The sequence below is a fragment of the Lampetra planeri genome, chromosome 3 (assembly GCF_965212315.1).
Source record: "Lampetra planeri chromosome 3, kcLamPlan1.2.h2, whole genome shotgun sequence".
Taxonomy (NCBI): domain Eukaryota; kingdom Metazoa; phylum Chordata; class Hyperoartia; order Petromyzontiformes; family Petromyzontidae; genus Lampetra; species Lampetra planeri.
Window position 1 is genome coordinate 12,338,573 of NC_136109.1, and position 26,467 is coordinate 12,365,039.

At 42.5% G+C, this 26,467-nt stretch overlaps 1 protein-coding gene across 2 annotated transcripts in view; it reads left to right on the top strand.

Annotated features, from left to right (window-relative positions):
* MCCC2 (methylcrotonyl-CoA carboxylase subunit 2) overlaps window positions 1-26,467 on the top strand; it is a 68,416-nt gene that overhangs the window by 15,377 nt on the left and 26,572 nt on the right. For both annotated transcript variants that reach the window (XM_078620883.1, XM_078620891.1), the window contains exons 6-11: window positions 2,189-2,301; window positions 13,550-13,663; window positions 15,221-15,285; window positions 16,040-16,139; window positions 17,131-17,226; window positions 20,493-20,565. In XM_078620883.1, coding sequence (XP_078477009.1) covers window positions 2,189-2,301; window positions 13,550-13,663; window positions 15,221-15,285; window positions 16,040-16,139; window positions 17,131-17,226; window positions 20,493-20,565 — 561 coding nt within the window. The remainder of the gene's footprint in view (window positions 1-2,188; window positions 2,302-13,549; window positions 13,664-15,220; window positions 15,286-16,039; window positions 16,140-17,130; window positions 17,227-20,492; window positions 20,566-26,467) is intronic.

The window sequence follows — 26,467 nt, forward strand, 5'->3', positions numbered from 1 at the left end:
TCTGGCTTGATTGTAGAACATAAAAAAAATTCTGTCCAAAGACAGCTGTACAGCGTTTTCTTCTTTTGCTGGTACAGCTCTTCGAAGCAGTGAATGCCACTGGTTAATGTCCTATTAACGCGAGAGCCGGATTTTCTGGTTGGATCATCTTTTCTGAAGATGTCCATTTCTGCTTCCAAATAAATAAAAGCCTCTGACAATCTTTTTGAAGTTAATATTGGTGGTAGTGGTGGTATCGTTTCATTGGCCTCTTCCTGGGCTCATTGTTGTTCCAGCTGCATCAGATCCTCATTTGACAGCTCCTCACCATGGGACTCAAGCAACTCCACCACATTCGACTCCACATTGTGGAGTCCGGTTCCAATTTTTTTTGTACAATTTGAAAAATGAACGCATATGTGAAACATTACAGTTATAAGAAAATATTTTCCCAAATTAATCTGGAACATTTCTGCAAAACAACACATAATGCGGCAACTTATAGCTCTGAGAAAGGCCCTCAAAATGCTTTACCTGTCCATCAGCAATGCGAAGGCCATGCCAATACCATGCTTACCAAACTAAACTAAAAATGAAAATATTATTTTTTTGAAACTAAACTTTTTATTTTACCAGTTAAGGGCCATTGAGCTACATAGCTTATATGACCTGGTCACAAATCATAGCTCAAAGAAGTAGCTTATCATGTGGACATTTATAGCAGCCAAATACTCTAATCACATTTTTCAAATCGTGTAGGAAAAATCCAGAGGACCCGGAGAAAAATTAATGTAACCTCAGGGAGAACATGCAAACTCCAAATATACAGAAGCCAAATATATCTCAATATACTGAAGAGGCTTATGGGTCAGTGGGGGTTAGGTATTTGCTTGAGGTTCTTCAGAGTTTCAAAGGTTTCGGTGGGGGGGGGGGGGGTTAGGGCTATCCTGGATTTAGCCTAAACAGGCACCTTTGGAACAGGAGGTTCATAATGGCAGATTGGAAGTTTCTCTGTTTTAATGTCCTGGGAATGCACTTCATTGAGACTAGCTATCAATGTTATCCAGAATATCCACAAAGGTCCTAGTAGTATTAGTGGCCCATCTAAGAAAAGGACGGTCACGATGTCTACCCTCGTCTGGATGACCTGTTATGGACAGGCTCAAGGAAAGCCTTCGATAAGACAGCAGAATGGATTGAAACACTGCAAGAGCTCGGTTTCGTTCTCAGCCGACCCTAAGTGGACTGGTTCACATTCAAAGAGAACGCCAAGCTGAAAAACTTTGCATCCAAGTTCCACCAAAAAGGGGCCATAGTGTCGGATGCCATATCATGCCAGTGGTAGGTGGTTGGGGACCCTGGAATACTTCTCCCCAAAGTTCTCGACAAAATAGAGAGAGGGATTCTGCGCAATCCTGATCGCCCCAACTGGCCAAGGACGTCATGGTTTTTGGATCTCCTGAATATGCAAGTGGGCCAGGCGTGGCCGGTGCTGCTGAAGGCAGATCTCGTCGCTTAGCAAGAGGTCTGGCATCAGGTGCTGCAGGCTCTGCCCTTGATGACCTGAAGGATGAAAGGAAAATATTTGCTCGTCTCAGGCTAAATTAATCCGGTGGCAGCGTGTTTTGCAAAAGTCATGGAGACGGTCAATGTGGCAGATTTATAATGCAAACTGAAGTCAGTGTGAAAATAAGGGCCTAAATCTGCATTCTTGTGTCGTGCAAATGGCCGGTTTCCTGGTTGAAGGCTTTGAGAGAGGCCTCTCCTGGGCCGCCCTTTGAGTGTGGTCCTCGGTCATATCGACCTCTCATGAGGTTGTCCGATTGAAGCCCCAAAAAGAATTGCTAAACTGTTTAGGGCCATTGATTTATTTTTACAAGTTAGTTGATCAGCAGGTAACGTGTGCTGCAGAAAAGTGTCTGTACTCCCACCTCTTCCAAGATGACTGGTGGAAGAGTAGGCCAAAACACACCGAGAGGCCCTTTATAGCTCTCTCCAGTGAAACCGCTTCTGCAAACAGCGGTGTGAGCAAGTTATTGTCAGCATGCAACTTTATCTTTTAAAACCACTACTATGAAGAAAAAAATCACTAACATGCATATAAATGTTACATAGTGATTCGTTATTTTTCCGACATCTAAATGTAAGTTACAGATAACTAACAGCTTGGGTATCGCACAGTGGTACTGACAATCCCTATTCTCTACAGTGGACTCTGGTGGGGCCAATCTACCGCGGCAAGCTGATGTGTTCCCAGACCGGGACCACTTTGGCAGAATCTTCTTCAACCAAGCCAACCTTTCATCAGAGGGCATCTCACAGGTACCATCGTCGAAGTTCAACACAATGGGCTGGACATAGTTTAGTCCTGGCAAATCCTTCTGGAGACTCTCCAGTGATTATTGTTACTGCAGAAATAGTAATTAAACAGATGTCACATTACTTGTGTATACAAGTTGTGCGCCTTGTTTCATATAAGGCTTGGAGTGGTCCATGCCAGGAAAACAGTGAGAGACAAAAACACATGTATCAGAGAATATGTACAATTAGATACATATTTTTTATTTGAGAAAAGTAAGTGGGCTTAGACAGGACACATTGCTATAAGGGATCGGGGCCGTTGGTCGAGACTCATGATGGAGTAGCAGCCATTGGAAGGAACACACCCAAGAGGATGTCCACCAAAGAGATAGGATGATGAGATCAACTCATGTGTAGGAGTAAGATGGATTGTTGCAACACAAGCCAACAAGGGACAACAACAGAGGAGGTGTTCATCCAGCAGTGGATAGATCATGGCAGGTGATGGTGATGAAATTATCTTAGAGGTAATAATTTAGAATTCATCGCTATATAAGTTGAACTGTTTGATTTTTGAAAGAATATACTGCTTACTAATTGGGAATTAACTCTAGCTCTGTTAGCATGATACTAAATGTAATTCGTAAATCCTCATTATGTTAATATCTGGTTTAATGTACACATATATATATTTCCCCTACAGAATCTTTATCCGCGCTCATAGCTCTCACATGCTTCTTATCTCATATTCACGTCCAAAAACTCAACACCAAAACAGAAACCCTCCACTCTGCTCACCAAACAGTGGCAGTGTTGTCCATAACAAAATGTGCCCCTTTTATTGCACAAATATTGCACAAATATTGCATTCAAGCAATGCTTGTTTGTGTTAAGAAAAGTTTGTTTTTCTAAAGGTTTTCGTGATGTTTGTGTTTCGTGCATTTGTGGCATGTTATAATAATTAGATCCCATTAACATCACCCCTGAGTGAGTGAAATATAAATAAATAAAATTACTATTGTCTCAGAACCTCTCTTCGAGATGAGCTCTGCCCAGTGCACATGTGAGGACTCACTAGGTTTTAACTGTTTTCATGAGGCCAATTCGATTCATGAGTGTTTGGCGTGTAGGAGGAAACCTAACTACCCGGATGTTTACACCTGACAGGTTGACCACTTATGCAATTAGATCACTTTCAAAGTTGGTCCCTTTGTCTGAATAACCTCACGGGAAAGCTGTACACACAAAACGCATGATCCCAGAGCTTCTTCACCACCTCCATGTTCAGTGTTTGTTACGCGTACATTTTTGGAGTCTTCACTGCTCCATGTCAGTGTCAGACTTCTCTCTTCTCCACGTTATTTCTCTTGTATTCTTGGAGTGAGGGTGTAACAATCTTCATGTTTCCTCTGCTATAAAACATGTGTCTTTGCTCATGAATAATGAGGCTTACGGGTAGTAGGCAGGGCAAGTAGAGTGGCAGGGGTGGACACTATAACATTGTTTTATTTTAGCAGGTAAGGCCCACTGAGTTATATAGCTCTTTTTCAGAAGCTACCTGGCCACAAATTATACCTCAATGAATTGGCTTATGTCAAATTTTATAGCAGCCAAATACTCTAATCACATTTTCAAATCGTGGAGGGAAAAACCGGAGGACCCAGAGAAAAATCCACACGACCATGGGGAGAACATGCAAACTCAAAATATACAGCAGGCGTCAGGGTTGGGATCTAACCCACAACCTCCTACATACCAGGCGAGGTAGTTAACATCTCGCTATTGCGCGCCCCAATGGAGCAAGTTTCTTGTATCCCCCCCCTGTCTGCGCACCCAGCAGTTTAATGGGTATACCACAGTCGATCGGCAGGTCGTGTGTGGGGGGTAAAGTGTGGGTACTTCCACCTTTTCCAATATGCCTGGCCAGCCAAAATACCCTCTAGGGCGTTTCTCTTGAGCTCTGTCCATTGGAGGCCCATCCGCTGGCAGTGGCATGAGCACGCAACTGCAGGACTGCACTGTTAGTCTTAAAAAATATATATTCTACCATCGATTGTCACAGAGTGGCGCACTTTCCTTTTGAAACAAAGACTAACATTTCAATAAATATTTAAAGGTAGCATATGTGCACCACGACTATTTAGAGTTGTAAAAGGTGCAAAGGTTCATTGATGAATTGTAACCAAAAAGAACAAATAATTATTTCACTAAAAGAGTAAACAAAGTTCAAGCTTTAAATAGTAAATTATGCATTTTACAAATTTTACAACAGCCATGCCAAATTTATCAAGTAGCAGGATTCTGCTTTATTAAATCTGCTTTGACAATTTAAAACTGTAATTAAAAACCTTGAATTCGTTTTAATTGCTTTTTGTTAGTCATTCTCTTCTTTTGTATATTACCTTTGCACTGTATATACTTGCACTTTTAAAATATATTTTTAGAGAATGAGCCATCCACAAGAAATATTCTGTCTTAATCCTAGTTTATATGCCTGATTGTTTCGTACCATATTTCCCAGTTTCTTTGGAAAATTTAATTTTTACATTTTTACAACTAAGGTTGAAGGCGTTAATGGATCAGCTATATTCGTCTTCTGTCTGTCTGTAAAGGGGAGTCATTAATAACTCTTGTAAGGAAGATCTAATATGAACAAAATTTTATTCTAAAGTTATACAGCTATTTTGGAATTACCCCACACCATGTGCTCATCCCATGGCATGTGACATCATCTTGTGTCTTGCAATATCATGTATTCATCTCTGATATTATTGTGTGACACCATCAAGAGACACCTGCATTGCATGCAACATTATGCGCCGTGTGATTTTATATTGCGTAACTTGGACGATAAAGACATCATCGTAAGCCTTGATCAATGTACTGCTGGATGAAGGCCTCCCTATGCCACCACCATCCTCCACGTTCCTACGATTTACTTTGCTCAATCTGTGTTAGCCGCTGAGGTCGTGACGGGTTTCTTTTTTCATTACTGTTGCTCTATGCCCCCTGTACCGTTCCTATTCTGCTGTAACGTGCACTGATGCCTACTTTATTGAGGGTGATATTGGCACATCAAATAAATAGTGATTGATTGATATGATGTATCAATGCACCCAGCACCTGCACACGAGCTGATTTCATCTCATCAGTGAATGCCCTCTCAGGCGTGTTTTCTACCTTGGCTGCCATTCCATCATTATTTTCGACCATTGGCCATCGTTCCTTCTTCAGACACATGCTTCCCAAGACCACATACTCTTCTTAACAGTTAAAATAACTTTTTTAACTTTTGTGTGTTCTCTAATCCATGCATTCCTGTTTCTGTCTCTCAATGTAATTCCAAGTTTGCACTTTTTTTATTTGAACACTTCTGTTTTTGCACACTTTCCATTTTCATGAATCTGCAGGTTTCCAATCCATTTGTCATAGCAGGTAATATGCATTCGTATAAAAAAGTATTTCCAAAGAAAAAATGCATGCTGGAGAGCATGATATAATTCATGAATATGAACGGACCGGATAAAACATTTTCAGAGACGATTGATATAAAGTTGTGTTGTTTTCTTGTCCCCTTCTGTATCACATGGCTGTTTGAGATAACTGGACAACTCCACGAATCTGGAACACGAGTGGGGTCATGTGAGAGCAACACTTTAAGTGCTCCTCTGGGGAGCATGTGTCTGCATCGGTGACCAATAGACACTATGACAGCCCCCACACACAACAAAACCCGACACTGCAGAATCCCCCTGTAGATATAATTGAGCATGCAGGTGTTTTATTCATTTAAACCCCCACCCGATTTGCCACAGATGTTTTACTTATTGAAAACACCTATCGGGTTTGCAGGGAACTCGAGCATTTCGCTGTTCCTGTCTGCCACTATGTAACGGCCACCTAATTTTCTATCTATTTTCTGACTCTCACTGTATTAAACTACTGTTCTTTTCTATTTATCTCATGAATCTTAGATTAAAATTTCTTCATAATTTTTACTCTTACCGTTTTTTTTATGGCTCTCCTACTTCAGTGTGTGTCAGTTCTTGTGTAGGGAGCACAGGTGGTGCATCTGCCACTCATTTCAGTCAAACCATGGCACCTGGGTATGTCCCGTGAACTCCTGCCAGCAAACCTTCGACACTTGAGGAATTAATTATTATTATGGAGGAATTCTGGGGAAATTCTGGGGGAATTCCTCCATCTCTTAGGCCATAGGGGACTCCAATGGCTGGCAAACCTGTACACTAAAACCATGAAAACTGGATGTCCCAAAAGCATGGCAGGAGGCGATGGTCATTGCAATACCCAAGACAACCAACGACCCGGGAAGCTATAGGCCAATATCACTCCTGTGCATGACCTATAAACTCCTGGAATGCATTATCCTCTGGAAAATCAGCCCTCTTCTCGAGTCAGTGATTCCTGAATAATAAGCAGGATTCTGGCCTGGACGCAGCGTAGTTGACCAAGCTTTGGCCCTTACGACGCACATTAAGGCCGGATTCCAGAACAAATCCAAGACCGGCACAGCCTTTGTGGACTTGTCATTGGCCTACGACGTGGTCTGGATTAAGGGCTTGATGGTGAAGCTCACAAGGATCATTCCTTGCCTCGAAACAATAAACCTGATTGAGACGATGCTGCGCAGTAGGCAACTGTGTGTCTGTATGGGCGACAAAGTCGGCTCGCTCCGGTTCTTGAACAATAGATTGCTACAAGGTTCAGTACTCGCGCCAATGCTCTTCAACGTCGACACCAGTTACATGCCGCCAAACGAGTCACTCAACTTTATATATGCAGAAATGTTGGCTCAATCCAAATCCCCACAAAACAACAGTCACTGCATTTCATCTTGATAATAGGAGTGCCAAGCACACTCTGAAAGTGACTTTCTGTGGCAATACTGTGCAACACGACTGCACTCCAATCTATCTTGGAGCTAAGCTGGGCCCTATGCTAACCTTCCATGACCACCTGAAAATGGTAGACGCCAAGGCCAAAACAAGGGTCAACCTGGTCGAGAAACTGGCGAGCACAAGCTGGGGAGCATCAGCACCAGTGCTACAAACATCAACGATGGCCCTTGTGGACTCTGTAGCTGAATACTGTGCACCAGCATGGACCAGAAGTAGTCACACTCGACTTGTTGATGTCCAAATGAAAACTGCAATGCGGTGTATCACTGGAACACTCAAGTCGACCCCAATACCCTGTTTGCCCGTGCTGTCATACATCTCTCCCCCACCCATCCGCCAGAATGCTGCAACCCCCTGGGAAGTCCTGCAAATTGAGGAAAATAGTCGCCTTCCCATTTATCAGGACCTCAATGACATCCCTTGTCATTGCTTGAAGTCATGCAAGCCCTTTTGGACCCATTTACTTAGCCTTAAACAATGCAAATTCAACCCCAATGAAGCTTAAAGAGCTGAATGGAGTTCAGAATAACTCAAAAACACTTTTTGAAAGACCGAACGCAGAAGATCTCTGGGTGTGATCTTCCATGAAGCTCACGGCCCACCCTAAATTGCATTCACACAAACCATGGCAGATGCGGATACCTGCAGGGGAAGGTCGTCTCTTCCCCGTGGAAGGCGCCCATCACCTGCTGCAAAGGATGCCATGCCGAGCCGGGACAGCTCGTCGCGCCTCCATCGTTCTCCACCCCGCCGACCTCCGCTCCTCCAAGCCCAAAGGAATCCAGCACTTGACGACCGTGGAGCTGCCTGTCACGCCGTCGGAAAGCCATCGAATGGGGAGGGAGCGGCCGACATCTGCTTCCCCTCTCCCATCTTCATTCCGGGAGGGACCGCGCCCGTTAGGCCAACTTCAAGTCATCCCCGGGGCCCCCGGCAAACCTGCCCTTGTCCTGCCTGGGGGCCCGGCGACGAGAACCCATTCTAAAACAGTGAATATTATAGCGTTTAGATACTATTATTGTAGAGCGGGCGGGGGCATGGTGGGGGGCGGGGGGGGAAGCGGCCCAGCCCCCAGCCTGCCAAGGTGCCACCTCGGCTGGCTGGGCAATCTAGGCGAGGACTGGGGCTCTACACGTTACTAGGCCTCACGACGGCATTCTGTCAGGTTAGTAGTTTGTGCTTTAGAGTCGATATATACTGCTATAGAGTCAATATGTACTACTGTAGTGAAAGCAGGTACCACCACAGTCAGTATGCACTGCTGTAGTGATAGCAGGAACCACCACAGTCGGTATGCAATGCTGTAGTAAAAGCAGTACTACCAATGTCGGTATGCGCTACTGTAGTCATAGCAGGTACCACCACAGTCGGTAAGCACTGCTGCAGTGATAGCAGGTATCCACCAAAGTCGGTATGCACTGCTGCAGTAATAGCAGGTATCCACCACAGTCGGTATGCACTGCTGTAGTGATAGCAAGTACCACCAAAGTCAGTATGCACTGCTGCAGTGATAGCAGGAACCACCACAGTCAGTATGCACTGCTGTAGCGATAGCAGATACTACCACAGTCGGTATGCACTGATGTAGTGATAGTAGATACTGCTATCGAGTTGGTAGATACGACTTTAGAGTTAGTAGATACTAAAACGGTCAGTATATACCAGAGGTGGGACAAAGTCATTGTTATGCAAGTCCAAGTCGAGTCGCAAGTCATCAAATTCATGACTCGAGTCTGACTCGAGTCCAAGTCACATGACTCGAGTCCACATCTCATAGGTGGGACAAAGTCATTGTTATGCAAGTCCAAGTCGAGTCGCAAGTCATCAAATTCATGACTCGAGTCTGACTCGAGTCCAAGTCACATGACTCGAGTCCACACCTCTGGTATATACCACTACGGTCAGTAAATACTGCTACAGGCAGTAGATACTACTATACAGTCAGTAGATACTAATACGGTCAGAAGCTACTGCTATAAATTCAGTAGATACTGCTATAGATTTGGTAGCTACTACTATAGTCAGTGGAGACTACTATAGAGTCTGCAGATACTACTATAGAGTTAGTAGTTACTACTATAGAGTCGGTAGATAGTACTGTAGAGCCAGTAGATACTACTACGGTCAGTTGTTATTACGGTCACTAAATACTACTACACAGTCAGTGGCTACTACTGGCTCAGTAGATACTACTGCGCAGTCAGTAGATACAACTACAGAGTCAGTAGATACTACTTACTCTGTTGTATCTAGGTGTGTAGTTATATATACCTACGCTGGCGTAAAAATATTTGTTTATGGGAAACCTTTTTTATCAACTATTTACCCCTCACTTTCTTTAACTTTTTGAACTTCTGCAAGCCTCTTATAATTTTGTAGGTGGAGAAATGGACAAATGGCCCACTGGGCTTTCACAATAGCTTAGCATCTGTGTATGTATATGTAATGTTTTAAGATAAGTTTTGTAATATATTTTTCGCCCGAGCAACGCCGGGTACTTCCCGCTAGTGTATAATTTAATTAACTAGAAGGCATCAGTTTAATAATATTTTTATGAATCCGAGAATGTTTGTATTGTTCAGCGTGCTTGTAGAGGTAATTGGATGCAGTTCTAACATTGCTACTGATATTTCAAGGGATCCCCACATCCTCCCTTAATGAGCAAATTTGTCATTCTGCAAACATATTACATATGTTGTGATAAGAGAGCATAGAGACTGAGGAAATGAAACCCAACTTTTAATTCATCTGCCACATATGCATGCCAAGAGCTGGATGCATTTTTGCTATAATTGGCATTATAGTACTTTCATGCATAAACATGATTAAAAGTATACAATTTAACCTATAAAATTCTACCAAGGAAGCATATTGTGTGTGAACATTTCAGATTGCCTGTGGAGAATATGAACACCCATCCTTAGTTTTACAAAAATCTATTGTGCTGCGGAAACAGTGACATTAATCCATGTGCATGGTTGACACGTGCAGGTAATTGCAGACGTATGCATGTGTACAAATGCTACAGAAAACAGCCTATGTGTAAATTGCTGTATTTAATTAATTAATTAATTGTTTGTGAAGGTTTTCAAAAGATTACAGGCAAAGCATTTAGGCCGACGAGGAACAGCACAAACATTGACTCATGAGGATCATAATGGGTAGGAACATCATGCAATTGATAACTTGTGAAGCTATGGAGAAAGCCATGATGAACACCTTGAAAATATTGTTTGAGAATATCTCTGGAGTACATGCAGCAAAGGTCGCTGAGTGGATCGTACACCAATATCTATAAATGTGAGATTGTGGCCATCCTGTGTTTTTATTACATCAATGAGAGCAGACATTCATCGTGTGATTTATAAAACACATTCACTACAGTGTGACCAGCCATTTCTTATGATTTGAAATCCTTCCTTCACTTACTTTCAAAACTAATAAACCTTCATATACAGCTCACCCTTGTCTTCGAGAAGGGATCAGACAGTTGTCCAACTTTGAGCTAGGAGCCCAGAAGTAGTAAGGTTCTCCCCTACCCTGTTAAGTCCCAGGGCCCCATTATCCTATGAAATTAGAATCCTGTCACAGCCGTCTATGAAAAACAACCCCCAATATCAGGGAGCTCTGAAAAGGTACCAGGACATCCCCTAATCTCGGTAGAATGTTTGGCAATGAACATCCTTCCATGTAACCCTGGAGCATCCAAATAAAAGTACAGTAGATCGAAAATTGATTAGCTTAATTCTAAGTATAGAGTGACATTATCAAAGTAATTACATCAGTGAACCTCATAAAATGCCAATCATGGCATTGAACCATTCCTTTATATATGCACATTAGATTGCTGTTCGATCACATGAATGTATATATGTGCGTGACAGATTGGAAGTCAAAAGTAATCTTGAAGGGCAGTTAACCAAGCACTTGTTGGATTGCCAGTGAAATGCCAGTGAAGCCATACCCTCAGATACACTTGTCATTCAAGTGTATCTGGATTTATGCTGGAGATAGCCGTTGCAACTTGGAGTGATGTTTGAGGCCAGAAACATTTATGTCCCATTATGATCCCTCGGCAGAACTGTGCTACAAACCCGATGACCCGAGTTCGATGCTCACGGCCAACACCAGTGAAAATTATCTGAACCGATCCGGTGCCTCCCCTAGGTCGACCCAGCCTCAAATGAGTACTTGGTGCGGTGAGTAAAGACAAAGGCGGTCAGGCGTGGTGTTGACCACCCACCTCCTCATGTACCGTGCTAGCCTTAATGAGTGCTTGCTAACAGCACTTTGCCCCAAAAGGTCTAAGGCTATTTGGAGGATCTTTGTTTTTGTTATTAAATTTGTTTGCATGGGAATGTTTGCATGTGCATATGGGAGTTTTGTGTGTGGTTGTGATGTATTTTTATGGAACCATTTTGTGCCGTGCCTACCTTTATAGGTGCTCACTAATTGTTTATTAAAAGTCTATATGGAGGATCACTCTCTTTGTCTATTTATGACAGTCTGTGTAGGGAGAGTATTTGAATGCAGTTGTGCATGCATGTATATGTTGTGTGTGGGACATTCCACGTGGGTAACCTCAGCGTTTTGTTGGTGTTTCTTGAAAAACCCCAAGGAGACGGGTAAAGTTTGGCTGCGCCAAATTGGGTTTTGCCAAAAGGTGTCATAGATGCCTCTCCTCCCCGCAGTCTCCAGCACAAGCTTAATTGGGTGTTCCAACGTGATTATTGGTATGCATTCGTGATAGGTGGAGGATTTACCAGCCCCTCATATACAATGATCTTACTATATACAACAGCCGCCATTCGTCACTAAGTGGAAGTGAGATCACCACGAAACTTTTGCCAGGCTAGCTGAACTCTGAGGCCACGTGAAGTGTCAAAGGCTCACTGGCAGGAAATCATAGGACAGATCCAGGTGCTATGGGTTGATTGAGATGACTGGCAGATGCATCACCTGTGTCGACACCTGCCATTGAGGCACAGCTACATTGCTATCTTGCTGCATTTTAGCTGCCTGGTACTCTGCTCTTTGTTGTGAGCATCACTCCTCCGCTCGCCAACAGCCTTGCCCGCTGCTGGAGGAGCTCACTGATGATGAGATTGTGTCCAGATCTTTAAAGGATTTGTGAGCTCTTCACAAAATCCAGCCTGGTTAAACTCAGGATTGATCATAGGCAGGCCAGCCTGAATGTGTCTAATTGGTGCTGATGTTCGATTCGAGGGGTCCACATTTTGCAGACATAAGGAAGGGAGGGCATATAGTGTACACCCGTACACGATACTCTATGCAACTATACTGTACCCATCTACCTCCCACTATACAGTCCAGTGGTGTATAATACTTCACATTAAATGACATCTGCACATTAATATGCACATGTAAAAAAGGGGTAAAAATGTATAAGAAATACTGTATTTAAGAACTTGTTGAGTAGCTTGTGGCTGTTGCTGCTCTCCCTGAGGCTTTAGATGACAATTATCATCTTTCCGATTTTAAAACCAACAAAAATCTAATTTAAAAAAATCTATCCTTAAACTGAAACGAATTTAAATGTTTTAAACCTCGGATCCGTGGATCACGGCCAAGACCACAAGCAATAGGCCTCAAGCTTCTGCTCGCTTAGACTAAAGCCAAGCTAAGCCACCGCCCACTCCCAACTCTACTGAGGAGAATAATAGTTTTTTAACTCAATTAAAATCTAAACTTCCTGCAAGTTTACTCTAAACTCCACCGCGGTGGCGGTGGCGTACAGAATAACCTATACACGACCTCTTATACACGACCTCCCCGCCCACCCGCTACTATGTTCAGTGGAATGTCCGAATGCTCACCGTGGAGGAGAGGCTTCCATTCCTCTGTCAGGAGCTGGAACGCAACAATGTTTTCCCCATAAGGTCCATTATTTATTGAACGTGATTTTTCCTAACACAGCATTTTCCAAGAACGTAACCCTCGCGTTGGGCAAGGTTTTCTTGAATACCCTTTACCTGATATAATTGGTACATTTTTTCTTCTTCAAAAGTCTTATATTCTTTCTCACGTGATGAAACCATGTTAATTCATAATATCATGTTTATTTCATGCTTAATTGAACTATGTGTGAATTTCGGGTGGTATAGTTTCAATGTCTCCACTGGCTGTCTACCACATGTCCGCACCATGTGCTGTGGACGTGTGCCACGTCATATGCCCTGTTCCGCACATAGTATTTGGGTGTGCTGTGCACTTTTACAGTGTATTGTGCGCCCCTTTAATCTGTCACGGATTGTGCCACATTCCTTGTTAAGCACAATGTGTAACATACTAATGAGCTTGTATGCATGTTTTGTGTCTGCTTTCCATAGATAGCGGTGGTGATGGGGTCATGTACAGCTGGTGGCGCCTACATTCCGTCTATGGCAGATGAGAGCATCATCGTGCGGAAACAGGGCACTATTTTCCTTGGAGGCCCTCCCCTGGTATGTGCATACTCTACATGTTTCATTCAATTGTGAAATTCAAATTTACCATCGTTACATTACTGCTATCACCATCATCAACCACATTTGTATTATCACCTTGTGGCAGGTTTAACCAAGAGCCATATCTACCGAGTCAGCGCAGTACTTATAACCCAGACAAGCCTTCAGGACATGACAGATATGTAATCATTACAATAACACTAATTTGTGTTATATTATCTATAAAAAAAAGTCAAAAATTGTGTGTGGGTTTGTGGCATGGTGTGTTTGTGGGTTTGTGTGTGTTCGCGCGCTTGGCTCTCCAACGGTGGGGTGTATGTAAAATAAAAATAGCCAGGTACCACGCCTTAAGCCCCGCTGTGAGCAAGCGCTATTCCGTTTTCATGTCCGTCAACTTTTTATTAGTTTAATTAGCGATTTTGTGCGATTTTTGCGCGCTCGCAAAATATAAGCAGCCGTCCTCGGGTGAAGAACAGAGCTGTCGGAAAGACAGCATCCTAATGAATACTGCTAAGCTTGGCAGCGTATTTTAAGGTGGGTGGGAGGAGGAGAGCGCCTTGACAAAGGAGTTTACATATCAACAGGGGAATTTAGCATGTTGATGACAAATGCAGATATGGTGTGAGTCACTCCTTGTGGAATGTGTAGATAATTGTGTAAGCAGGACATCTGTTGGAGCCTTATGTCTTGTGCATATCGTCCACAGAAGGTTCCTGCTTCAGAGAGTTAGGGCAATTATTTTCTTATTCTCATTCCAGCAATGTAATTTGGCGTCTATAAATAGAGTATGGACAAACATGTCACCCCTATAGGAAGCCTGTGGTTGATGTAGTGTTTATATGTACTGTGTGTATCTGCATGCAAACACAAAAGCATTCATCACCTCGGTGGTTTAATAGATCATGCACCACTCTACATGCTCAGCAGGTCAATTCCTGGCCATTAACAATAATGATGGCAATTGGCATCCAAAATTGGTTGGGCTTCCCCTGGGTCAACTTAGCCTTAAATGAGTATCATTATTTGGAAAAATTATCTTCAGCCTGAAGCAAACATAACAGAGCTGTGGTGCTTGCCAAACCACCTACAATTGTGCCTTGATGGCCATGTCCTTGACATTCTCAGTGAGTGCATTTGCACCAAAAGTCTATAAGAATTCATAAAGAATAGTTGTATTCTTGGTTCTTTCGGTAAAGTCACGTAGAAGGGAAATAATAAAGTAATATTATTACCCTTCTACGTGACTTTACTGAAAGAACGAAGAATATGAATCCCTGCAGTCACAAAAGCTTTAAATCGAAAAAGAATAGTTAGTTGTCTTTGTGTGGCTACATAAGTTCTGTTATATGAATTTTATATAATGGGTTGATACATGGCAATAGTGCATTTACAATAATGACTTACAGCCTTTTATCAAGACACTTCTGGATGAAAGATTTCCTACACTTTGTCAGTCATAGGGGTTTCTTTTATTACAATACTTCACCATGCTGGTCAATATTTACCTGATATCATCATCCTGCGTCCCTGATATGTGTACACGGTGGCATGCAGGTGAAGGCTGCCACAGGTGAGGTGGTGACAGCTGAGGATCTGGGAGGCGCTGATCTCCACTGCAGGTGGGGTGTGGCCTGCTTCACTTGTAGCTGTCTCTGCTTCTGTCTCATATGTCTGTGTATCTACCTGGCTGCGTGTTTGTCTTGTTTATCTGCCTTCGACTCATCTTTCTGTCTGCCTGTCTGATACTCTGTCGTGTGTGACACTCTGTCGTGTGTGACACTCTGTCAAATGTGTGTTTCCAACTTTACCCACACTTGTTTTCTCATGGTTGGTTAACATGGATAATACCTATTATTCATAATTAACTATTTTAAATTAACTTAGTAATGCAATTCTATTGGATGCTCATTCATGCTAATCTCCCTCCCTAATCCCTCTCTCCCTAATCTCCCCCATTAATACAACTGATGTGCTTGCGTCCGGGAGTGGAATTCCTTTCCAGCTCAGACCCCGCTTGCTTGCCCATCACCACATATATAACCTTGTTGTAACTGCTCTCTCGCTAGTTCAGCAGTTCCACTACTGGATTATATTTTTTTCCGCCTGAGGACGACCGCTTGTGTTGCGATCGAAACGTCGTGATTTATTTTATTTTCTACCTACGTGACTTTACCGAAAGAACCAAAGAGTATGGATTCCTGCAGTCACGAAAGCTTCAAATCAAGAATGAGCTTGTATGTTTCAGTGATTCCTATATTGTTCTGCATATCATGCTACTACTGCCCCTATTTCTCTGTTCGTGAATTAGTTTTGCATTGCAAGTCTCATGCATTCTGCCCCTGCATGTGTCTTGGGCCTTGTCTGTGAGTTTAGTAAGTCTGGCGTAACGGATCATTATGCCTTGGATGACCACCATGCACTTCATCTGGCACGTAAGGTGGTGCGCAGCCTCAACTATAAGAAGAATCTTAATGTGAGTGCCAGCTTTGTACACGTCACGCCACCTGCCTGTCAACAATCATGATTTTGTGCTTTGCGAAGTATTTTCTTTTATAATTATTCAAGGTGTACCAGGTCAAGGTTAAGAGGTCATCACAGCCAATTCCTTTGGTACCACCAGAACCTGCTATTGTTTCCATCCTTCTGCTGAATCCCATATTTGGTGCACAATCAACACCTGACCTCCAAGGTCTTCACCTTGTGATGTTGTATTATCAGAGGCAAATGAACCTCCACTAGGCCAATAACATCCAAAGCAGTGTCTCAGGACACTGGGAAATTACTGCATTTCAATAAGGAGATAAGTTCCCAGAAAGCCAATGGCATCTGCAGCCACTGTGAGTTGCACGACTACCTTGAATTCTCCTATCACACCCTGTACCAAACAGGACTCTTTATTTCGCCAACGCCAAATGCTGCTGTGCGATTCAATGTTTGGATCACAATTGGATCACAAAAGGATCTCGGTAGAGGAATTGGAAAGCATTGGGTAGGAGGTATTATTACAATGCCCAAATAGGGAGGCCAGAAAGCCTGAATCCGACGTATAAATGTGAAAATTTGTATTACATATATTATGTTAAGTGGTGCCATGTATTAGCCATAAGATATGTAATACTTGGCCAATGTGTCTCATTCATAACAAATACTATTGGTCGCGAAAGCCTACGTGTTAATTGTGTATCATATTTGTATTGCTGCTTTTTAATGAAGAATATTTAAGTTATGGTAAAGATCATAACAATGTCTGTGGACAGATTGTCCCACACGTGAGTTTTTCAGATGCTCATTCAAGTATGGAAATTAAACAGCTTTCAACTGTCTTTCACATTTTCAAATTAATCTTTTACTATTTCACTCGAGCACGAACAGTCATTGCAGTAGCAAAGTGCACGTGATGAAATAGCAGAACTTAGGCGGTACTTACTCACAGTCCATTGGAATCTCACATTTCGTTGCTGCAGGTGACATTAGAAGAGCCACAGGAACCACTGTTTCCAACCGACGAGCTGTACGGCATTGTGGGAGCAAACCTGAAGCGTTCCTTCGACATCCGAGAGGTACCGTACTGCCTGCAATTTTATTATTTCACACACAGCACGCCCAATCTGTAATATTGCTGTCAATATGACATACATAATGGGCACCCCACTCCTTTACCAACTTGCATTAACCGGAGTGGTGAAGTATAATTAAACAACCTCCATGACCAATACACAAGGGAATGACTTCTTTCAGCAGTAGTTTAACAAAAACTTGTTATTGCCATAAGTTACAAATGGTTATTATTCCTGATTGGTTCACAAGTGATGACATTTATCTCTCTATTTAAGACCGAAACAGGAGGATTTCTCCACAACTCTGGCTGTGGCCTGATGAGGCTGGTTGTTTATTGGCGAAACGTCGTAATTGAATTGTAAATGTTGTGGGTTTACTCCCCAACACACTGGTGTGCTGAACTAGTAACGAATTGACATGTTTTGTTTACGTGACAAAGCTTACTAACTGACGGTGTCGGGTGGTGGCGGGTTTAACAACGTATTTATATTTACGCGATCTAACGTTAAAAAAAAACTCTTATGGATAAAATTGGTCGCGAAAGCCAACATTTTAAATTAGATTTTTGTTGCTCACACAGCCGATTTGTGTCCTCTCTCTGTGTGCCGTTGTGATGTCTGTCTGCTTGTATGTCTGTCTATAGTTTTCTAGTTAGATATTTGTTGCTCACACTTAAAATTCTAACTTAGCAAATTTTGAAACACGTAGTCAACCAGGCCATGCGTTAATTGTGTGTTAACCGACTCTCTGTGTTGTATTACATCACATTTCAATATTTTACTAGGTTATTTAATTTTCGTGTGCCTGTATACTCCTCTCTATGTGTGCCGTTGTGATGTCTGTCTGCTTGTATGTCGGTCTATAGTTTTCTAGTTAGATTTTTGTTGCTATTTCTTTTATGCCTGATGATGATTGCTTGTGTTGCAATCGAAACGTCGTAATGTGTTGTTTTATTTTGATTTATTATTTTATTTTTAGACGTGACTTAACCGAAAAGAACCAAAGAATAATTCCTGCAGTCACGAAAGCTCCCAAATTAAGATTTTAAATTAGTTTTAAAGTAGTTTGTATCACTAATACCTAATTACATACATTATGAAATGCGTGTTTAGTGCACGTGAGAAACAATATTGACGAATGCATACGTCTTTGCATGCCTAGTTTTTGATATCCGCACATGCTGTTGTCCGTAAATTTGAACGGGGCTCTCATAGGATTTTTTATAAGATAAGGCATATGGGCTAACTCTCCTAACTAGCCAGCCATGAAGGTCTGAAGTGTGGCTTGTATTAGTAATAAATATACACGTGCACCATAGCGTCACATTTGGCATTGCTATCACTCAACTAAGCTACCACAGGCTTAGCAAATAAAAGCATAAGCTGGGGCTTTGCACAATGAGCACTTTCAATGCCATAGGTTTTGACCAAGTGCAGTGTCAATGCCGCTCTGGGAAGCTTGGGCATGTGTCATCATGTGCAGTCATCTCCCTCGCCATACCTCTGAAAAATAGGATTTGGCTACATGGCAAAGCCTGTACTGCTTGTTTATATAATGTGGAATTATAGAACCATGGCTTTATCTAGTTGGCTTGGCAATATGCAAGATGTCTGTTCAACCCTGAATAAGAAAAAAACCGACAAAAGCATTGTGTACTGGATCTGTGTTAATGAGATTACTCTGTCATGTAAGTTATGATTTTGAGTTTAGAATCCACACATGTTTTGTTATGAAAATACAGTACATCTCAGTCTTAATGTAAAGTATTCAGCTACATACAAATTGTGGAAGGTTAACTTCACCACATTGTATTGAGAAAGTATTGAATATAAAATAATTGTCTTAATAACTGAAGTAATCCACAATATATTGTAGCCAGGCAAAATGCAAACCATTTTATTAAAATAGCATCTCTGTGTTGAATTGCAACTTTCTCTGTATATCTTCACCAAATTTTATTGGCTCAAATATTTTTACTTGGGTGTAACAATTATTAATACAAAGCATGGTGTATATACGGTGTGCTGTGCTAATTCTAGAACCGTATTTTATTTAGATTTATGAGAAAATATCTAAACTTAAATTGAGTTACATCAAAGGCACAGTGTGCTCCATGCTATTTAGAAACATTACTTTAGATGATTTGTGTGATATACATTTGCACATGATAAACCACTTTGTTGAGCTATCATTTGTTGCCAGGTCGCTTTTGAATAATAAGGTCATATCTCAGTGTGCTTTGCCTGGTAAAATACAAATTGTTTTGTTTTGAGTTGTATTTCTTCTTAGTTATTTTATTACATTTCATGCACTTTGCACTTCTATCGTGTTTTTGTGTTGTTTGTTGTAACTTTCTGACCCACCCCTACTGGACATCTGTGAAAAAGAGCTTCATAGCTAATCGGATTCCTTCGGTATAAATAAAGATTCTGATTCTGACTTGTGTTTGCTAGTACACACCATTGTTAATCATCGGCATCTTTGCAGCTTGCGGTGACCTGAGCATTCTGTGCACTCGGAGAGCGAGATTCAGACCTCGCAGCTCTGCCGTCAGCACTCCATTGACCTGAAACTCACTGCCACTGCATGTTCGAGATTGTTTACGGACATTTAACCAATTCAGTAGAAAATGCAAGACAGAATTGTTTAATAGAGCTAACAATTTAACACGTAGGCTTTCACGACCAATATCCATAATGTAGCTTTTTTGGGTTACGTCGGGTAAATATTTACGCGGTCCAACCCAAAAAAATACCTACTGTATATTAGAGCTTAGACTGTATGAATATTGCGCACTCATGATAACCTAGGTTATAAGGGTACTTACTTACGAAATTTATATAATTAATGTAACGTTTCCTTACCTTTGTATTAAATGACCAGCATACTTGATGGATCTAGCACAGTGAGAGTAAAACAGGACAGTCAAGGGAAGTCTTGTTCTGATTTCAATATGTGATGTCTCTTCTGGTATGAGCCTCTTCATGCATCTCTTTAATAGGAACAGCCTTGCTTTTCATTGCGACTTTAGTTGAGTTGTGGCTTCGATATTAGGAAATTATGATTTTTAATTGGGACGTTTTTTTATTTGTATGTGTACCACGATTGTGATGGGGAATTGTTATGGATACTTCTGTACATATATGGTGTTTTGACTGTAGCTGGAACATAATTCGGTGAATGCTGTGTGACATACTTTATTTATAGAATGTTTTTATTTTTCATTAAATGTTTACGGGATATGAAACACCTTCCCTTTCCCCAACAGGTGATTGCTCGAGTGGTGGATGGCAGCAAGTTTGACGAGTTCAAAGCCATGTATGGTGATACTCTGGTGACAGGTGAATATTACAGTACGACTTGGACAATTACACAATGCCCTGAACCTTGTCATTGTTTGTCTCAATATCATAGGCACAAACTCATGAACTGATAACATTTATTAAATCCTTTATATTAAGTTCGCTTGCTTGCTTGCTTGCTTGCGTGCTTGCTTGCTTGCTTACGACCGTGCAAATCTTTCGGTCGTTTTTTAACCCACTTCCCGTGATCCAATCGAGCTGACATTTTCCACACAGACTCATTGTGCGTGACAATTAATTTACGTGAAAATTTTTTTTCCAAAATTTTACACTGTTTAGGGAAATTTTTTAAAATATTTAATTACCAATTGCTTAATGCTGGCAGACAATCATCTGACCCATAGGTGGCAGCCATCTCAAGCCAGAGAACGAGAGGACTCTAGCCGCCACGCATATAAAGGATGTATAGTGAAAAACTTTGTTTTTACGGGTTAATTTTTGTAGAGCTATGTGAAGGTCCGGGCTTGCCCCACGGGTCCAACTGGTAGAACGGGCTACTACCCCTAATTCCATTGTCTAACAATCTCCCAACGCCACGCGCTACAGTGACACATTCAATGTCACTACACTAGTACTAACTCCATTTGAATCTCTCATTTAGCTGTGTTCCTAAATATGCACATCTTCTTCCTGATGTCCATATCAAGAAGATGTAGGAAAACTTCACTTCAATATAATTCTGAGCTGTTTAAATATGAAGTGGTTCATCTTCAGCGATTATGTGACTCCGTTCAAGTTCGCTTGGTGAACCAGGGTAGTCTCATTTACAAGAATAACCTGGGTCACCAAGCTGACAAGAAAAACAAATAAAATAAAGTACAGCAGTAAAGCAAATGGGGATCAGAACAAAAGCGCTGTCACCTAAGAATGGAAAACATTGCACAAACATGAATCAATGTTAAATAATAGATGCCCTGTGTTCTAAAACAGTTCAGGCAAATTATTTTTAGACTTCGAGGAAAACAGTCAGGACCTAAATAACGTTCCTCATCATCACCTGACATCACGCAAGCACGTTTGGACCCATTGTGCTTCACCTTCAACAATGCGAGTTCAACCCCGATGAAGCTTGGAGAGCCGAATGGAGTTCAAAAGAACTCGCAAACAAACACGTTGTGAAAGACCCAACGCAGAAGGTCCCTAGGTTTGATCTTCCATGAAGCCAACAGTCCACCCTAAACTGCATCTGGACAAACCATGGCAGATGCGGATACCTGATGCACAAATGGAAAATTAAAATCTCTCCAGTGTGCGATTTTTGTCATCCAGAACAGACCATACACCATATAATGACGCAATTTCCGATCTATAAATATGAAGAACACATTGCAGCGATGCACGCGGCTGCTCCTGACGTGGTTATCTGGCTTAACCACCTGAATGTGAAATTGTAGTTGTTGCTCTGCGTCTACATCAACCATACGAAAGAAGAAGATGTTTAGACTGATCATATTACAATTAAAATGTACGTACAGATACATTAAACAGACACAGTGACGAGTGTACTGTGATATATACAGAGAAGGATATATGTAATTAAATAATTACTTAATTTTGGGTGACCAGTGACATAGTGGATTGTCCACTGTGCTCTGTACTCAGTGACCTGAGTTTGCTTCCCTGCCACAGCTAACAACTGGTCTTGGAACCGCCCCTCCTTCACCAACCAACCCACACTGATCAGTGTGGTCAAGTATGGTAAAAACAACCCCCATGACCGACACAGCATGGTGAGGTTTTCATCCAGCAGTGGATTGAGAAATGGTTGTGAAGTAAGAAAGGAGTAATAGTAGTTTAATTAAGGTTTCTCCAGGTCGAGATGTAATATCATGTATTTGGAGGGGGTGGGTATGGACACTGACATTTTGGATGACATCCACAATTCAGCTCTTCTATTAGAAGCATTTTCACACAAAATGTCTTATGAACTTGTATAAGTTTGTGTTTGTTCTGCTCCCGTGACAATGCATTCCATCAAACTGAAAACTAAACGAAATTGATTGCAGCCAGCTGCATTAGCAATTTGTGCTATTTTCTGTACAAAAATGACTAATGGGAAGTAATATATCTAACACATTCTTCCAATCCAACCAGAGTCTCTTGATAATATGCTACAGGGATATTTTAAAGTGTGCCATCTGTTAACCTGTATGGATGCAAAAGTTATCACCACATTAATAGCAATATTGGACCAATATGTGGCAATGTCATGGCAAAAAAGGAAAGTCTTCATATTCAACACCTCAAAGTCATCCCTTACTGAATGCATGCATTGTGCGTGTCCGGGTGGGGTCCCTGTGAGCCAGAGTGCTGAGATATAGTGTGTATTGTGGATAGTCGCTTGTAACTGCACAATAACAGAGTTGGTGGCAGTGAAATGATGAGTTCCTCTGAACTGCAGTGTATGTAATTTTACCATTGTTAGTTGAAAAATTACAGCATGCATTTATCAGTGCCGGTGTGTAGGTGCCGACCTAAGGGGAAGGTCGTGTAAGGCCATGGCACTCTGGTTGATCCGGGAGGACACGTGACCGGTTAAGATGACAGGGGGGCCCCCAAGAGTGGGCTAGGGGGGTCACGTGATTGGGACCCAGGTCCTTACCGATGGTTCTGGAAGGGGGAACGTGGCCAAGGGCGGAGCCGGCCACGCCTTAGAGAATATAAGCCGAGTCCCGAGAGGGATCGGGGTTGTTCATCCCGGCGAAGAAACCCTTTGTCTACGATCTCCGTTCTCGGAGTCTTCCAGCATGTCGACCCGGGCAGATGCTGTTGGTTCCGGGTCCGTAGTAACAGTTAAGTGGTAACTAGTGTAGTTAGCCGGGTAGTCACCACCCTAGGTTGTTATTCTGTTAAGGGGAAGTTTACCCCGTGTGTTGGAACTAAATAAATGCGCTGCCTCCAAAGTCTACATCTGTAACTCAGTTGAAGCCACTACACATTTATTGCATGGTATTATTTGTTATTTTAACTTTCCTTTAATAACGATGAACATAATAATGCAAATATCAATAAGTAAATATTAAATACTATGGAATTCTAAAACATTGTAAAGGAAACCACTAGCATGTAAACAGTGCAGCACACAAAGGCAGACTGAGAGGGAGAATGTCGCATGCCCAACTTTCGCGCTCTCACCATCTATGCCACTCCCATGCTTTACTACTTCTTGTCAGATCTTCGCGTGCTACGGCTGTGAATAACTAAAATACAACCCCGTCAATTTCAATAGCACTACAGTACATTTGTTGCAAATACGTAAAACCATGATTATAAAACCTGCAAATATTAAGGGTCGACTGTATTAGATAATCAAATGCATGACTTTTATTCCTTATAAATCAAGGATATTTTTATCCGAAATAATCAATGTATTGCTCTTTCATTTACACAGATCTATGTTTTAAAATTGGTTTATATATTATAAAGTCATATGGTAGATATCAATATGAACTGCTCAGAGCCCCTTTCAGGCAGTGTACACTGTGACATGCTCACAAACCAGACTGCACATCTGCCCGTATAAAGAGACTCCATACTCTCATAAGAGTGCATGAGAACACAGGTTGGAACAATTAAATTGGATTGAAAGCCACGTGATGGATTTACACAGGGATGTGCTGATATACGTTAGATTTGTTACAAAATTAGACCAACGACACTTATCGTTAATACATTTCCGGCATAGATGAATGACGGTGTCGGGGGGCTGGGATCTTTCCATCAACTGGATTGCCAATAATTAACACGTCTGCTTGAGTGCAGTGCCAGAGGAAGGCCCTTTTGTGTGGCAGAGTGCTGAGACCTGGGGGTGCGTTTGGGTTGATGACTCACTGAAAAAATCTATAACTTATTAGGGAGTGTCCAGCCTGACCTTTTTAGCAAGCGGACAAAATGGTACGCCACCGTGATTGTGCCTCTGTGTCTACAGCGTGCTCCTTCTTATGTGCGCATGTTTGGAAGCAGACTCAATTTGGCTATTGACAATTGCAAATCAAATCCCTTAATTGGATGATATCGTGTGGCTGCAAGTCTGTGCCTGTCATTTACTTGCCCCTATTGCATCTGTCACGAATCTGGCTACATTGCGAGGCCTCCTTACAACAACTTTTTCAGATAAATCCATTACATTTTTGTCATTCTATTGACAATAATCTGCATGCTGTTATCCTTGCAAAGGGTTTAATGCATACAATGACAAGTGTGCTAGTACATCCCTTGCTCAAGTGAGTATCACCTTTGTGCATTACTTCTCTGCACTCCCTGTGGAGCCGCAACAAGCCCACGCCATGCCGGACGATCTTTAGCAACTTTGTCTGCTTCACCCCAAAGACAGGCCCATGGTCTTTAGTTGGTTTTGAATGGTGTGTCACCAAGTGGTTTTCGGCCTTCCCCGTGCGCTTTTCCCTTGTAATATCCACCGTAGGGCAGTTTTCGCTATGCACTTGGGTTCCATTCTAAGCACATGTCCCATAGTGTGTGGGAAATCTGTTACTGTCCGATTGAATGTTCCCTGCCATAGGAATGTGGAGTTATAACTGATCAGAATCTGACTGAGAAGCTTTTTTTTCCGTTTTAACTTGAATGTAATTGATAGTTGTTAAAAGAACACACAATATCAATGTTTAATAATGCATAGCAGGCAAAAGATTGCCCTACAGATTCCTCTTTAAATGGACATTTTGAATTATAACATAAAAAAATGTAAACCTTTAACTACTTGAGACCAGGAGGTTGTTCCCATAAATGTTGCACAAGTGGTTTGTTACTGTGGTAAATGGAATCGCGGGTCACGCTGCACGGACATCGCCGGGAAGGAGTGACCAGGAGCTGGGAGTTGACGTTCTGGCAGGAACGTCCGCAAGCGCGACGGCCGCCATTACACGTGGTGGGGAGGATGTACAGCCAGAAGCTGCCATTACGGGCGGCACGGGGGAGGCGTGGACAGAGTTTGTCATCTTACGAAACAAGCGTGATACGCAAGACACGGCGTCCGCTACTAGAAACGAGGAAAAAGGAACCAAACATGCTCGCCGATTACCTCGGGTTAAAGAATTCATTACGGCAGGAGGCGATTGGAGCGCCTTCACTTGGTGATTAGAAGCGGCTTTCTGATCAGTACATTGGACAGAAGATGAGGCGCTGAGGGCTCTGCCGACTGTTTTGGACGACGACGCTCTTGCTGTTTTCAGGGCTATTCCCACTGCTAAGAGTCTGCTTCCAAACATGCTTATGCTGAGATGGCAGATGTGTACGAGCCGCCTTCCGACATGCTCAGGAAATTTCTTCAGCGTAGGCGAGGGGAGGCCGAGACGCTTCTCACCTACCGTAGCACGTTGTTGGCGTTGGCGGGAGCAGCTTACCCCAGGGTGGATCCGAAAGCCCTCGACTCGCTCTTCATGGAAAGAATGTTGGGACTGGCACGAAAGATGGGGGTTGTCTTGCCGGTGTGTGACGAAAACGAACAGACGTGTCCCGATGGGCCGCCACGTGTCTTCAGGCCCACGAGAATTTACATCGATGGGCTCAAATGGCGGCGTGGACAGGGGACCCCAGCCGTGACGGGGAGCCGAAGGGGTGGTCGCCACGGAAAGTCGTGGTGCAGCCGGCTGAGAGTGCGACTTCGGAGGAGGACATCGTTGCTGCGTTCCCGGTGTGGAGTCGGAGGAGAGGAGATGCCGCACGGCAGCATCCGAGCCCATGACAGTGAACGGATTTCAAAGCCTCACCAAACGTGAGGAGTTGCCTGCTGCCGCCGAGCCAGCAGCACCTGTGAAGCCGATGTTGCCACCTACTTCTCCGGGGGTTCCGGCGGTGTGCACACACCCTGTGCAGGAGATGAAGACTGTTCCTGTCGACGGACCGGCGTCACGAAATCGGTCTA